Source organism: Meles meles, chromosome 19, assembly GCF_922984935.1.
Source record: "Meles meles chromosome 19, mMelMel3.1 paternal haplotype, whole genome shotgun sequence".
NCBI lineage: Eukaryota > Metazoa > Chordata > Mammalia > Carnivora > Mustelidae > Meles > Meles meles.
The window spans coordinates 10,672,861-10,687,207 of record NC_060084.1 but is presented as its reverse complement, the minus strand read 5'-3'; the positions used below and the strand labels follow the sequence as shown (position 1 = coordinate 10,687,207).

The 14,347-nt window shown below is 39.3% G+C and overlaps 1 protein-coding gene across 2 annotated transcripts in view; it reads left to right on the top strand.

The window, feature by feature from the left end:
- The window catches only part of CNTNAP4 (contactin associated protein family member 4), a 260,192-nt gene that overhangs the window by 226,492 nt on the left and 19,353 nt on the right, over positions 1–14,347 (top strand). For both annotated transcript variants that reach the window (XM_045989410.1, XM_045989411.1), the window contains exons 18-19: positions 10,630–10,869; positions 12,889–13,113. In XM_045989410.1, the coding sequence (XP_045845366.1) occupies positions 10,630–10,869; positions 12,889–13,113 (465 nt within the window). The remainder of the gene's footprint in view (positions 1–10,629; positions 10,870–12,888; positions 13,114–14,347) is intronic.

The window sequence follows — 14,347 nt, the reverse complement described above, 5'->3', positions numbered from 1 at the left end:
CTGGCCTTAATTTGATTTCAGGTAGTTGTAACGGTTAGAAGTACTGTTATTATATCAGAAGACTGTGTTGGAACAGACTTGAGTCTTTTGCCATCAATCCTGTGTTATAATTTTAATAAATATATCTAAGAGATTTCATCTTTATGGTGGCAATTGGTTAGGCTTTTGATATTCCCATATGTGTTCAGATCCAAGGACTGCCTTAGTGAAAGTTTTATAAACTAAAAGCTTTAGTATGTTTAAGTCAAGTCACTGAAAACTAGAAAGAAAAGGCAGAAATATCTCTGAAAAAAATGTTACATCCACTATTAAGACATCTGTTTATATAATTCCCTTCTTTTTACTCACAGATAACCAAGAAAACTGACAATTTTTGATGATATTGAAAGGACTCTTAAAAAAATGGCATAGGGACAGGAAGGTCACTGGCTGTCCAGAGGCCACATCAGGGACTTCTTTCTGTCTTTACCTCTACCACATGAGTGGGCCCCTGTCTTAGGAAAGGGCCCCAACCAAGTTAATAAAAGCTATACTTACACAAAAAATATTAATTTTTCAATTTGTAACATGACTATCTCACAAATCAGAATATTTTTTAAAATTTCTAGATGAAAATACTTCACTGGGGGTTAAACTTTAAAAGCTTACACTGAATTAGTGCAAAGTAGATAAAAAACTAGTAAAAAATTAGAACCAATTTAATGTAGCTCTCATTGAGACCAGAAAGTAGCTCTCTGCATTCCTGATAGTATGTTTCAGTGGAAGAGATAGGAGGCAGCCAATAAAAGAGTAAATAGTAAGACAAAATAGATCTTATTTGTAATATAAGTTTTTGATGTAATACTTATTTTATACATGCATACACACACACATATAATGTGTGTGTGTGTGTGTGCGCAACTTCAGATAATGGTAAATACTATAAAATGTCAGGAAATGACTTGGGTTGGGGGGGCTTCTACTTGAAGTGGGGTAGTCAGGGGAGTGCCCTCTGAAGGCCTTACGTTTGAAGAGAGGCCAGAGAAAGCAGAGGAGGAAACTTGTGAACATCTGAAGGGAGAGAATACCTGGCCGAGGGACCGTACTCAACATGAAGAGAAGGAGCCATTGTGGTCAGAGGAGAGAGTCGGTCTGAGGGAAAGCATGGTGTCAATCATCATCAAGTTATATACTGGGCCTTGTGAGACCATGGGGAGGAATTTGGCTTTTATTCTGAGGTACAGAGGAGTGGCAAGATCTAATGGACATTTTCTTTCTTTCTTTTTTTTTTTTTTTTGAAGATTTTATTATTTATTTGATAGACAGAGATCACAAGTAGGCAGAGAAGCAGGCAAAGAGAGAGAAAGGAAGCAGACTCCCTGCTGAGCAGAGAGCCCGATGTGGGGCTCGATCCCAGGACCCTGAGATCATGACCTGAGCCGAAGGCAGAGGCTTTAATCCACTGAGCCACCCAGGCGCCCTAATGGACATTTTCCACGTCTCACTTGCTGTTGTGAAGAGCACGGATTGAGGGAACGGGGTAGAAGCGGGCTAGAGCAGTGGTCCCCATGGGTTATGGCGGTGGCAGGGGCTGGAGAGGAGATGGTGAAAACCAGCTGTGGGCCATACTTTAAGTGTAGACACACACAACTTGTGCTGGAATGGTTGTTGCTGGTAGTGTGTTACTTCTTACCCCTGCTAATCTTCTTGGGGACAAGGTGCTTCTTTGTAGGTCCCTGGGATCCTCACATCATTTCTCAGTTTTTAATTTCAACTAAAAGTTCATGTTTCTCATTCTCTTCCTTTATCATAATTTGTAGGATGATTCAAGCTGTTCCCAGACCCCTCAGTCTGGATTATATACTATAAGCCCTACAAACCATAGTCCCACCAGGCTGCGAAAGACTGCTGGTCCTCCTTCGCAGCCCAGAGAAAATATTTCCCTTTCTCCCTTTTCTTCAGTGAGATCCCCCCACCCCACAATGACACGCTCCCAGGAAACGGGGCTTCTCTGTTCATATGTTCTGTGCCAGCACACGGTCAGATATCGAAGGGATGCTCTCTTGGGCACTGTTTCCCCACATATGAATACCTTCTGATATTCTAGAGCTAAGTCTGTTCTCTGAGCCATGACTCAGGGATGCCTGGGAGTCTGTGCTCTGATTCAACAGAACTGATCTTCTGGTTCAGATTTTAAAGAGTAATTTCATTCCCCTCACTTTAAAGTTCAAGAGTTTAATTTGTAGTTCACCCTTCCTTCTTAAAAATAATTAGGGCTAATCAGTATTTTTAAGTATACATAATGACTGTCATTCATTTTGGGGTATCAAGATATAGTGAGATAAATGTAACTGCAAAGAGTAAGTCTATAGTATAACTTTTACTCCTAAATAATGTTTGAATCCAGACAATGATGATGATGATAGTTGTAAGTTACACAGAAACACAGTTCTTTATAAACAAGGGACCAAACTGTAAGACTAAGCTAATGTTATTCCAAAATAGTGTTAGTATCCCAGCACTTAGTAGCTTTTACCAAAAATGTGCCTTTTTTGTAAACAAATTTGGCAGAAAACATTAACACTATTGTGGAATATTTCAAATACCAAATAGAGTTACATTATAAAATTACAAATATGAAACATAAGAAATTTTGATAATACAGAACTATGTTTGTTTGAGATATATCTGTAACATTTTTACCTATAAGTAAGATGTGGTGGGTATATGAATATGTATTCATTTTTATTTCCGTTATAGTCTCCATCTCACTGTGCTACCACAGCCAGGCCTATGTTGATGATACTTACTGACATTACATTTTTTTGAAATTAAGGATTTTGGTGGTCGCTCAGAAGTGACTAGTGGAATGGGATGACCTGAAAGCATCTGATATGTTTTCCCAATCGCTGCCTTCAGTCTCTCCCTTAAAAAGCAGTTGTAAAGTGTGTCCACATCTCAGAGTGAAACTCTGAGGCATGACTGATGCTTTACCTTCTGAGCAAAATCAACAAAAATAAATAGAAAGCATGATTAAAAATGTGATTCAGCTGAGCAACAGTGATATATGACGATTAAAATAGAAAGAAGAAAATGAGTTCCACTCAGAGGTGGAACTAGGTTCGTCTACAGCAAAGAAGTATAGAACACAACAATCCCTGTAGTTCCAAATGTTGGAACGATTGTCTTCAGTTAACTAAACTGTAGGATGCCATGCAACATGAAGGAGTAATAAAATAATGAACATAAAACCTTGTATGAAGAAGTCATAGCGGTCGACGAGAATGTAATGTGATAAATTAGAAACAGTGAACACCAGTGCAGTGGCCATCTCCTCCCCTCCCCCGCTATCCCAACCATCACATTGCTCTTTGTAATAAAAAAGATGATTCACCTTGTACTTGTAGCCCATCTTTCCCCATTCTTGCTTTTAATTATGGCACTGGGTCTTTCCTGACCTTTTCACATTCTTTCACTTTCTCCTTTCTGTATGTGCGTGATTTACGACCCGAGTTGAACAGTCCTATTCAGAGGTGCTATTTATTACTCTAAAAAATAAGTTTAGTGGCATGATGTTAATTGGTATATTAAACATATGCCCTTGACCCTGTTACACTGAGGACTCATTGGCGAGAGTCACTGCTGTTACCATTCCCCTGCAAACATTCTCCAACCACGGAAATGATGGAGAGAAAAGAATCAATCATTTTTTTTTTTCTAAGCTGAAATGTGACAGTGGTCATTTTCTATTTTGGTTTGTAAACTCAGCATTTTTCTTAGAAGCTTCTTAAATTAGCCTTGAATTGATTTTCATTCAACTAGCTCTGCAATTTTTGTTTGCAATCCAAATTCTTCTACTGACAGGTTTTTAAATGGGGCACATTCCATCGCAGTACTTTGCGACTCGGACCTGGAAGAGAAGTGAGAACTCCTGACATAGACTCAGAAGTCATTTGCATTGCATTTGAATTGCATCAAATCCACAGATGCTTGTCGAGCTTCTAGCGCAGACCGTTTCTAATCGCCATACACAAAGGTTAATATTGAGCTCTGAGCTTATGGAAGCTCCGAAGGCTGGTTCTCACCCTCAGTGGCCCATGGGTGTCACCCACGGATCTTTTGGGAAACTGACAATACCAGTAAAAAGATAGATTTATTTCTGGTGGATAGGCTTTCGTGGGCTTGTAAAGTTGGATACCACAAATACAGCCTTGTACTGATCCTTCGGTGAACATATGCTTGTATTTCTGTTGGGTCTGTACCCTAACAGTGGAATTACTGGGTCATAAGATGGGCATATGTTAAGCATTAAGAGACACTGCCAAATAGCTATTGACCATTTGGATAGCCTCCGTATGACGTGGCTATTCAAATCTGTTGCCCATTTTCTATAGGGTTGTCTTCTTTTAAAAAAAGGGGGGGAGCGCCTGGGTGGCTTAGTGGGTTAAAGCCTCTGCCTTTGGCTCAGGTCATGATCCCAGGGACCTGGGATCGAGTCCCGAATCGGGCTCTGCTCAGTGGGGAGCCTGCTTCCCCTCTTTCTCTCTGCCTGCCTCTCTGCCTACTTGTGATCTCTGTCTTCAAATAAATAAATTTAATTTAATTTAAAAAGGTGGGGGGACTGGGTGTCTCAGTCAGTTAAATGTCTGACTCTTGATGTCAGCTTAGGTCTTGATCTCGCAGTTGTGGTTTCAAGCCGTGTGTGTTGGATTCCACAATGTGCATAGAGCCTACTTAAAAAAAAAAAAAAAAAGATTTCTAAGAACTCTGTGTGTATTTCGGATTCATTTCAGATACATGTATTCCCAATTTCTTCTCTCTCTTTGGATTGTATTTTCATATGCATAATGGTGTCTTTTGATGAGCCGGGGTTATTAATTACAATATATTCTAGAATTTGTCTTTTTACTTTTAGTTTACTTTTTGTAGGCTAAAATAGTTATGGGAAGAGACTGTCAAAAAGTTTTACATTTGAATATTTTTTATTTCCATCTGATTTTCTTTTGTTGTAAATATATGTTCCCACACACCAAACACAGTGCAATGAAAGCCACATTTCTCTTTCATGCAATCATATCATTTACTTCAATTGTGTTCTTCTCTCCTCCTTGAGATGTCTTTTTCATGATTAGCGGGGAGGCGAACCATAAGAGACTATGGACTCTGAAAAACAACCTGAGGGTTTTGAAGGGTCAGGGGTGGGAGGTTGGGGGAACAGGTGGTGGGTAATGGGGAGGGCACGTTTTGCATGGAGCACTGGGTGTTGTGCAAAAAGAATGAATACTGTTACGCTGAAAAAATAAATAAAATGGAAAAAAAAAAAAAAAAAAAAAAAAAAGAAGCACTCAGTGTACCTTTGCATGTTTAGTGAGCAAATCTTAGCGACTGTTGACTGAAATCAGAATTCACATGGGCTCTTTTAGGAGCAGAGACTATGACTCATACCACTGGCAGTTCATTTCTTTAAAATCTGCCTTAGGAGGTCAAACCAGAGAGCTGCTGTGGCCTTGGCATGTGAGTAAACTAAGTAGACCCACATTTTTCTGCTGGGAGTACCACGAGGGCCTGTTCTCACCACTGACTTTGATTCAGGGACCAGTGCCGGCATTTTCTGCCCTATGACACTGTTGCTTACACTAGCTTCCTTGTCTTTGAACGTGAAGGAGAACAGTCCTCCTCCCCTCGACTCCCCTAGGATTATGCTCAGTGAGGAATATTCCATGACAAAATTATAGCTGGGGTCCAGTCTCACAGCTCTGTACATTAATGTACCATTTTTTCAAGGCTAAGCCATCCCAAGGGTGGCTGGGTAGATCAGGATTAAAGATCCAGTATGTAATATACAGGAGACCATTTTTTCCCTTCAGTCGCCTGACTTGGTCCTGAGCCCAGCCTGCGTGGGCTGTCACTTTCCCGTTCCAGATTCCTCTCAGTGGTCAGAGCCTTAACTGCCTTTCTCTGCCACAGTGCCATAGTCAGCGAGAGCCCCTGTACTCTGCCAGACACATTTCTATAACTTCAAATTTTAAAGAGAAACATGGGATCTTGATTTCTTTTTTTTCTAAGGACCCTGGGCAAATATACAGTTGTTCCCAGTTAATCCTCAATAACATTCAAGCACAGTACATAAATAATTTGCCATTAAAAAATTAAAGGTGTCCCTGCTTCCAAACCAAAAAAAAAAAAAAAAAAAAAAAAAAAAATTGGCAAGGGAAAGAGCCAGCTCGTATTTCATGACAATAGCATCTGTCACTTAGACTCACTTCCTGAGAGTAATGAACATGATAAAAGGGTTGGAGTCAGTCTCTGTTCATCACCTAGTGCACCCATTAGGTACAGATCCCGGTACTGTTATGTAAGTGAACAGATTTAGTTTTATTCCTTCATGTAGGGAGGTTAGGCATGAGTTTCACAGGATACCTAGTGTTTGTGAAGTTCCAGAATTCATTATATCTGATATAGCATGGCAGGTAAATTGATAGGAAATTAATTGGAAGACAGTTCCAAACATAATAGCTCAGTGGAAACATCCAGAATCAATTAATCAAACTGCAGCTCATTTTAATTGGACCTACTCTAACCCTGAAAAGTCGTTGGAATCATTAATTAAGCTTTCAAGCTGAATACTATTTACACTGGCTGTGTTCTCCAGGATAGTTCTTAAAATAAGAAGTTATTAACTTGAAACCTAATGGAAAAGCAAAAATCCTCAACACATGTATGACACATATGTTTATGTTTAATTAGACATTTTTCCTGAATATTTTAAAAATGTAGTTTAAAACTATTTGATTAAAGGGGCACCTGGGTGGCTCAGTCGGTTAAGGTCTGCCTTCGGCTCAGGTCGTGATCTCTGGGTCCTGGGATTGAGCCCCATGTCGGGCTACCTGCTCAGTGGGGAGTCTGCTTCCTGCCCCCTCTCTCTGCTCCCCTCTTCCCACTCATGCTCTCTCATGCGCTCTCTCTCTCTCAAATAAATAAAATCTTTTAAAAAATACCCTATTGGGGGGCGCCTGGGTGGCTCAGCGGGTTAAAGCCTCTGCCTTCGGCTCAGGTCATGATCCCAGGGTCCTGGGATCGAGCCCCGCATCGGGCTCTCTGCTTGGCTGGGAGCCTGCTTCCTCCTCTCTCTCTCTCTGCCTGCCTCTCTGCCTACTTGTAATCTCTATCTGTCGAATAAATAAATCTTTAAAAAAAAAAAAAATACCCTATTGGGAGATGGAGAGGAGAAGGAAGTTGAGGGAAATTGGAAGGGGAGGCGAACCATAAGAGACTATGGACTCTGAAAAACAACCTGAGGGTTTTGAAGGGTCGGGGGTGGGAGGTTGGGGGAACCAGATGGTGGGTAATAGGGAGGGCATGTATTGCATGGAGCACTGGGTGTTGTGCAAAAACAATGAATACTGTTATGCTGAAAAAAATAAATAAATAAATTTAAAAAAAATACCCTATCTAATTAGGTAAACGTTAATTTTTCACAAGTACACAATTCAGAAATTCTGTTTGCAAGGCTAGGTTTTGATTTTCTTCTCACTATTACAAATATATGTATTTCATACACATATGTGGGTTTTTTTTTCCTGTTAATATCCCCAGCCTCTAAACTTCTTGTCTACAAGGTACCTATTTGTGCCATTAACATCATGTGTTTCCCTGTCCAAGTCTACCACTAGACCATGAGCTCTATGAGGGCACATCAGTATAATTCTGTACCTCCCATGTCAGACACCATGCCCAGCAAAGAGTTCCTAAGTAGAGCTTCTAGAACTGAAATGCTGTTCAACCCAAAATGATCTAAGGAATAGAAGAAAATGAAATGATCTTTTTTGGCCATATTTTGGTGTGGAGACTCACTTTGCAATAAAAAGCCCACCGTAGGTTCTTGCCCTTTCCTGCCTCTAATTAAGTGGTTTTATGTTAATATTTCCTCAGCTGTGCCCATGGGGCATGTCCCTGGAATTCCCTATGCCTCTAGCTCCTCATCGTCTAGAACAAAGTAAAACAAATAAGAATAAACAAGCTGGGGCAGATGAAAAGGAATTGTACTCAGCTGTTGGACTCCTGTGTTATTTAGTTATTATGACGTCACTGGCAAAGGGAGTTCAACTCTTAAAGCAGAGAGACTTGCTGCTTCAGAGTGATAAATGCTTACCGGGCCATGATGTAACATTACTGTTACATGATAATGTTATTTTAAATCATGATATGTCGTGATTTAAAGTACTATAACATGAAATAAATGAAATACACCAGGAATCCACCTGTAATCCAGTCTTCCCAGCCCCTGACCCTCTTCTAAAGAGTTCTCGGGCCAAAGCTAAAAGCAAGGCTGTGGGCTTCCTTACCCAACAAAGAAAACTCCAGCAAGGATGCTAAGAGAATTTGGTCAAAGTCTTAACTCTTGAGCTCTCGATATTCTATTGAGGTGAGTTGGCAGAGTGTGAGAATAGGGAGGCCTGAAGCTAAGGTGAGTAGCAGTTTAGATGTGGCAGGAAAAGAAGGGTCCTGAGAATAAGGGGAGAAGAGAGACTTCTGGAATGGAAGGGGACAGAGTAGATGTAGGAGGAAGGAAACAAGAAGATTGTCAGCTATTCTGAGACTCTGGGATGAGATGAACTCCTTGTTCCCTGCCATGCCCACGTAAACTGGAATTGGACGATGTCTGGCTCCGTAGCATGCTGCATCTGGATTTATAAATAGAAAATATGACTTCATTGTATTTGCATCATAGAAGAGGCACAAATTATGTCAGCTGAAGCAATTTCAATACACAAATTTAAGTACAGGTGCTTGAATGGGGACGCTTATGTCTATGAATCTGAATTCTAAATACCATTAGTGAAATGAGTCCAAAATTCTTAGACATTCTTTTAGTTTTCCCTTCATGGTATTTCATTATTCAAAATGTAGACTTAATGGATTCAGAAACATTCCTTGGGTTTTATCCTCATTCTCAGGCTCAGGGATCCACACTACCCTGTGTGGCCAATAGCGTTCTCTCGTTGGAGCACCAAGCACCCAGCTCCCACCCTGCCTCCACCCGCCCCTGGCATAATCCAGTGTGATGAGCCAGTGTGTTAACTGATTATTAATAATCAGTTATTAATGTCAATTGCTAATCAATTAGTTACGATTGTAAATAGTTATTGCACAGCTCTTCTGTGTCAGGCACAGTTCTGTGTGCTGGGGAACAGGACGATTAAAGCAGGTATATGCTGATAATACACAAGTCAGTTGGTAAAATGTAAAACCTGGTGGATGGTGACAAAGGCCTATTTATGTAGGGTCTTTCTGGCCAACTCTTGGCTCTGAAGTTTAAAAAAAGCCAAATATGTTTAATCTCTGAAGATAAGAAGATGTTAAGCCATGAAGGCCAGATGAAGAGTGCGCTACGTGAAGTGGTAGAGGAGGGAGCCAGCACGTCCTAGGAAGAGACAGTCTGTACAGAGCAGGTCTAATATCTGGAGGTGAGACCGTATCATCTGTTCAGCGACAAAGCTCTGTTTTAGAGGACCCGTGACCGTCTGATGCCTCTGAGTAGAATCGCCCGGACTATTTAGATCAGAGTACTACTCTCCCACTTCAGGTTCTGAGTATTAACCTACGGTGTTCTGGACATGTGGTGAAGGTCCTCTTGGAGCTTACATGCTTATCAGGATCGTGCTGACGAAATGTGGGGTCAAGGGACAGCCTGAATAAAATCCACGTCCCAGGTTGATTGTTTATTGTTTCAATTCCCAGCCCTTATTTCGGGCCCACAGAATCAGTATTTCTTGGAGCAAGTCTGTATTTTTACTAAGGCTTCCATGTGACACTCATATTCCTTAAAGTTTGAGAGCCTCTGCCTTAGAACTGCAGGGTCTGATTCCACTCAGACTCTGTAAACCTCTTCAGGGGTCACTTGACAAGTCATATTGTCAGGTATTAGCCAATAAGCGCTACATCACTGTCTCTCCATCAACCCCCCCTCCCCAGTTTGCTGAGAATCTTTCTGAGCTTACATTAATCCACACTGGACCAGTATTGAGAAAAAATGCACTGGGAAGTATGGCAGACAAACGCTCATAATCTCAGTAACCTTGTTTTTGATGGAAGAATAACGACCAAAGACGACATCGGTGCACAGTCATTAGAAGAACTCAAGGAGTCTTTCATAATTCTCAATAAGTCAACAGCACACCAGCATCAGGATCAGGCTTCAGTATGAAGAATGAGCCACACTTACCCACAAATATATGCTGATTTAAAATTGCGCAAAAAAAACACAACCCTTCTACATAAGACTACCAATCCATTTCACTGTTATTTTGCATGAAACTAATATATAGCCTTATTCTGTTCTTTGAAAGAAACTAAAAACAACAAGAAAACCACCTCTCCGATTTACATTTTAATAAATCCTTTTTAGAAAACCAATATGTAACAGATTCAACCTTGGGAAAAAATTGAATTCTCATTTTATCTTCTTGAATTCTCTCAATATTCTGTCACAAACTGTGTTCCCCAAATTTTATTGGCTCATCCGGTTTTGCCCATTCCCTGTAAGGCCACAGCGTTGGTCCTTCTTTGTGAGGTCTCAGTTTTATCTGGTCTTAAATCCTGAATAAAACATGGGGGAACATGTTTCCATTCACCGTATTTCCCTCTTAGGTGGAACAGCCACCAGACAGAGGGGCTTTCTGGGCTGCATTCGGTCTCTGCAGCTGAACGGAATGTCCCTGGACCTGGAAGAAAGAGCTAAGGTGACGCCGGGAGTGGAGCCGGGCTGTAGAGGGCACTGCAGCAGCTACGGCAAGTTGTGTCAGAACGGAGGGAAATGCAGAGAAAAGCTCAGTGGCTTCTCTTGTGACTGCACCTTCTCTGCGTATACAGGGCCTTTCTGCTCCAAGGGTAAGTATGGCATGGCGGGTCCTCACAGGAAAAGTCATCCAGTGTGAAGAAAACGTCTTGTAGTTATTTTCTAGGTAGCTAATTTGAAAGAGAAATAGTTCCATTTCTGATTTTTTTTTCCAAATTACCTGTTTCATGCTAATCCCATTTCATTTCTTGGATATATGCCTCATTTCTTAAAAAACTATTATCTATTAATAATAAAGCCTCTCAAGGTGTCTCTAGATGCCTTAAAGTATTGGCTGCTTAATCTGCTTTTTTCTATCTAATGTTGATGCTCTTAAGGATTATAGCTGTCAACAACCTGTCCCATGGGGCAGCTCTCTATTTTAAAATCTTTAAAGGCATTATTGTTATTTTTGATGAAGATAGTCAACCACGAAAAGAGACTTAGGAAGTATTGTGTTTTGGTTTTTGCCAAACAAATATTTTTTCCAAGAATAAAAATAACTTTTCCATTAAATATGCATGTGTAACAAAATAGAGATACTCTGGCATTTATCTCTATGATGTGGGCAGTATCTGTGAAGTAAAATAGTGGAATGTTTTTCAGTTTGTCTTGTTCACAGACCTATGTCGTGGAAGAAAGGAACATCTGAGTGTAGTATTAAGTGTTCTGGACGGACTTCTCTGAATACACAAACATTTGTTATGCTTTCATAGTTGCTCCTAGAAAACTGCCATCATGTTTAATTCAGTTGCTTTATTTGAGTGTGTCTGGGCTACTGAACCTTTTCCTGAAGGAGGCTAACAAAAATTGCCTCCAAATTGAAGCAATTCCTGCTTTGCAAAGAAAGCCTTTGGGATTATTTCATGGAAAGTGGGTTAAAAGTCATCTACTTTTTATCAGCCCTAAGTTATAATTTCAAGTCAACCTCTAATAATAACTCACACAACACTGCTCTCGTTCCAGGAGGCTGTTCACATGTAGAGTTAGAGGGCGCCTGGGTAGCTTAGTGCACTTAGTGCCTGACTCTTGATCTTGGCCTGGGTCTTGATCTCAGTCAGGTTTTGATCTCAGGTCACGAGTTCTAAACAAAGTGAGAACAAAGACCACATCTTCCCAAGAACGTGTCTTTACTTTTTGAATCTGAATGATTTCTAGTTCAGCTTGCTAACTGCAATCAAGAATACTACTCTGCATCTGTGTATCATGTTGCATGCAAAAAGTGTGTTGCAGATAATAAAAATAATAAAACAAGCAAACAAAAACACTCTTCAAGTGCCGAGGGAATGGAAATGTTGCTGTGTCACCCCGTGAGCATCATTTACAACTCACATTCCACAACTGGTTCCACTTTATGGTAATGGAGAGAAGTAGAGTTCAAGGATCCAACTCTAATTATTCCTCCAGCGTCCTCCTCATTTTCATACATACATAAAAAATACGTGGTGTGTGTGTGCATGCACATGCATGTGTGTGTGAATTTGGGATATTTGTCTCATATAAGTAAAGTACTACACTTTTGTAAAACTAAAAGAGGCTGGATAGTTCTTGTGTTGATCACTGCTACACAGATGCTGCTGCCCTCTCTTATATTAACGCTGGACTTAGCTTCTTTTCATAGGGCACAATTAATAGGGGAAAGTGTTTAGGTAAAAAGGAACATTTCTGCCTGTTGATCCTGGAAGGTCAGAGGACCCCTCAAACTTCCTTCCTATTACAGGAAGACTAGTGTATTCTATCTACAAAATAATAGATGGGACTAAAAATTTAAATAAGAAATGGTTGACAAGAGAGATAAAAGCCAAAAAACCTGGTTTATGTCTGAAGTCAGAGTGGAGGACATTATGCTTTCAATTATAAGGTTAACTAGCAAATTAATTACATATAATTCTAACATAAAGCCATTTCAAGGACCATCATAAAAGTTCTATTAACTTTCTGTGTTATTTAGTTCTGGTTTGAAGCTATTTGTTTTATCTATACAATTTGTTATTTTTAATTAAAAACATCAATATAACTGAAACAAGATCCTTGTACTTAATTTTTAACATAAAATGTGTGTATCATTTCAGAGATTTCTGCATATTTTGGATCTGGCGCATCTGTGATTTACAATTTTCAAGAAAATTATTCCTTAAATAAAAATTCCAGCTCCCACGCTGCTTCATTTCATGGCGATATGAAGCTGAGCAGAGAAATGATCAAATTTAGCTTTCGAACAACACGAGCACCAAGCTTACTGCTTTATGTGAGCTCCTTTTATAAAGAATACCTTTCAGTTATCATTGCCAAAAATGGTGAGTGCTTTTTTGATGAGAGAGAGAGAGAAAATTGAATTAGAACATTAAATTAGTAATAATAGGGATCGTTCTCATGTTCTTGCCTCTCAAACTACAAACAGGAAGAAAAGTGTGCCCATTTTTTGTATTCAATTTCATTTTTCAGTACTATCCTATAAATTTAATCTAAGAGGACTATTTAACATTTTAAGATAGCTTTAGCTTGTTATAATTTTGGTAATTTCACATACTCAGTGTTCATTTTTTATTTCTATAAAATACTTACCATATTTTATTATTGCTAGAAGCTCTTTACTATTCCATATAACATCAGTGTCAATTTTATGGTTCATTTTGAAAGAAGATGCCTATTCGTAAATAGTAAATACTTCCTTCAATTAAAAGTAGAGAAATTTTGAGGGAATGTTAACAATCTAACATTATATATAGGAGAAGATCCACAAAGTAATCTGTTGGTTCTAATGGTCAGCAATGAAATTGTCATGGGAAATGCTGGTACATCAGTGCAGGGCAAGGACATGTGTACATACAGAGAAGCCTTGTCACTTGCTGATATTTTTTTTTCTCCTCTCTATATCCAGATTAAGGATAAAAATTCCATAGATAAATTATCTGAGTGAGGAAAATAAGTTTATAAACTTGAATGTATCATTTCAACTTAAATAAATATGTCCCAAGGGCACTGAACACTAAAATAAAAATAATATTGTTGAATAAGTATATTTACCTTCACTGTCTATCTTTTGAGCTTGAAGCTTATCTATACATTAGGATATTTTCTTGGCTAAATTGGAGGTACCTTGTGAAATAAATTGGCATCTTTGCAGGCACCTAAGTGAGATATTAATTCTCATGGTAAGTTTGGCCAAAAACCACTGATTTCATCCTAATCTCATTCCAAAATCTATGACTGTGATTTTTAATCTTTAGTAAAACTCCATTTGCTTATAAAAATTCCATTAATCAAATGCATTTTGGAAGTGGCAGATGTATATTTTTTCAAAGATGAGATTATGGAAGCACTTAATGCAATATTCCACAACAGTCTGGCATTTCATAGTATACGAAGGTATGTTTTTTAAGTTAGAGGCTAGTATAGAGATTTGCTTGTGCTTAACTGCATATCTGACTTCTAGGGGTAAAGTTAAAGATTTGCAGGAAAGACTGCTTATTGGCAACATGCTTGGTCTTGATCTTGAAAATAGTGCAATTTGACATAGACGCCGACTTC